Source organism: Tupaia chinensis, unplaced genomic scaffold (assembly GCF_000334495.1).
Source record: "Tupaia chinensis unplaced genomic scaffold, TupChi_1.0 Scaffold000201_1, whole genome shotgun sequence".
In the NCBI taxonomy this organism is placed as follows: domain Eukaryota; kingdom Metazoa; phylum Chordata; class Mammalia; order Scandentia; family Tupaiidae; genus Tupaia; species Tupaia belangeri.
Window position 1 is genome coordinate 3,241,578 of NW_006159676.1, and position 1,498 is coordinate 3,243,075.

The following is a 1,498-nucleotide window of genomic DNA, read 5'->3' on the forward strand; positions in this document are numbered from 1 at the left end:
GACTTAAACTCATGCCGGGCACGTGTGTGTGCGTGCCCAAGATCCCGAGAGGAGAAAGGAGGAGAAGGGATTGCGGCGTGGCCATCCCCCTGGGAGGGTGATTTCTCACTTTCTCTTTCTCCGAGCACACATACCCTGTGTCAAAACTCGCTCTAAAAAAAAAAGATAATGTAAACTAGTTGTAGTTTTGGTTGTTGACACAATCTCATGGTCCCCTCTCCTATTAGTCTTCAGTATTTGTAGCTTTGTTTTTTATTTATTTGTTTATTTATTTTGGAGAGGTTTTTGCCATAGGGTGCGTGCACTCGCCAGAAAGACAGAGAGAGACAGACATAGAGACAGAAAGCGAGAAATCATCCCCCAGGGGGGATGGTCACACCGCAATCCATTCTCCTCCATTCTCCTCTCGGGATCTTGGGCACGCACGCACACGCGCCTGGCATGAGTTTAAGCCACCGGGTCCGGGACTCGAACCGCAGTCAACTACATGGGAGTCCAATGACATGGCCATTATGCCAACTGCTGGTGCCTATATTTATTTGTTTTAACTTGACCAGAGGAGGACAGAGTGGGGGAGAGGGGGGACCAAGTGAGAAAGCAAAGCCACCAGATGCAGGACTCACACCAAGGTAGGCCATATGGGAGTCCAGCACCCTTAACCACCACTCCACCTGCCGGCCTAATAAATAATTCTTTAAAAAATAAAAATAAAAAAGAATAGATGGCTATGCTTGATCCTAACCAAGTGGCCGAGAAGCCACGGAGCTCTTGTCCCTCCTGTCCCCCTCAGCTCAGGCGTTTGGCTCTGTCCTGGGGCCTACATGACCCGGGGCTGGGCTTCCTTTGCCACCGTTGGATGCAGTAACCCGATCTCGCAGACGCTGTCTCTGGGCAGCGCTGACACCTGGGCTGTGCAGAGGAAGCCCCAGCCGGCGGAAGCTCCTCGCTGACCTCCCTGTGCCAGTAAGACTTTTCCCTCTCCTCTTTCATAGGAAGCCTTCTGCTGCTGATCCCAGCACCCTCGGTGCCAGGCCGAAAGAAAAGAAGCCACCAGGTAAGCCGGGCCCCGGGCCGCCTGAGGACCCCATGGGGCCCAGCGAGCTCTCTTTCCTTCCATGAAGGGCCATTCTGGTTCCTTCCGTTGCTACTAACAGAAACGCCCAAGTCTGGGCAGTTGGAGAGAACAGAGCGTATTTGGGGGGCTGGGGAGTCTGGGAATATGCTGCTTCTACCTAGGAAGGGGCTTCGTGCTGCGTTAAGACCTAGCACTGAGATGGAGCCGGCAGGTGGCACAGTGGGTAAGGTGCTGGATTCCACATGGCCGACCACAGTTCAAGTCCTAGACCTGGCGGCTTGCTTTCTCACTTTCTCTCTCTCTCTCTCTCTTTCTCTCTCTCTCTCTGGTCAAATTAAAATAATAATGGAACTAGCAGATGGCGTAATAGTTACATTGTTGGACTCCTATGTAGTCGACCGTGGTTCGAGTCCCAGACCCGGT

General features: G+C 52.6%; 1 protein-coding gene across 1 annotated transcript in view; it reads left to right on the forward strand.

Moving 5' to 3' along the window:
- Positions 1-1,498, forward strand: part of HAUS8 (HAUS augmin like complex subunit 8) — a 16,850-nt gene that overhangs the window by 2,354 nt on the left and 12,998 nt on the right. Inside the window, exon 2 of the mRNA XM_014587302.2 lies at positions 993-1,054. Within this exon, the coding sequence (XP_014442788.1) occupies positions 993-1,054 (62 nt within the window). The remainder of the gene's footprint in view (positions 1-992; positions 1,055-1,498) is intronic.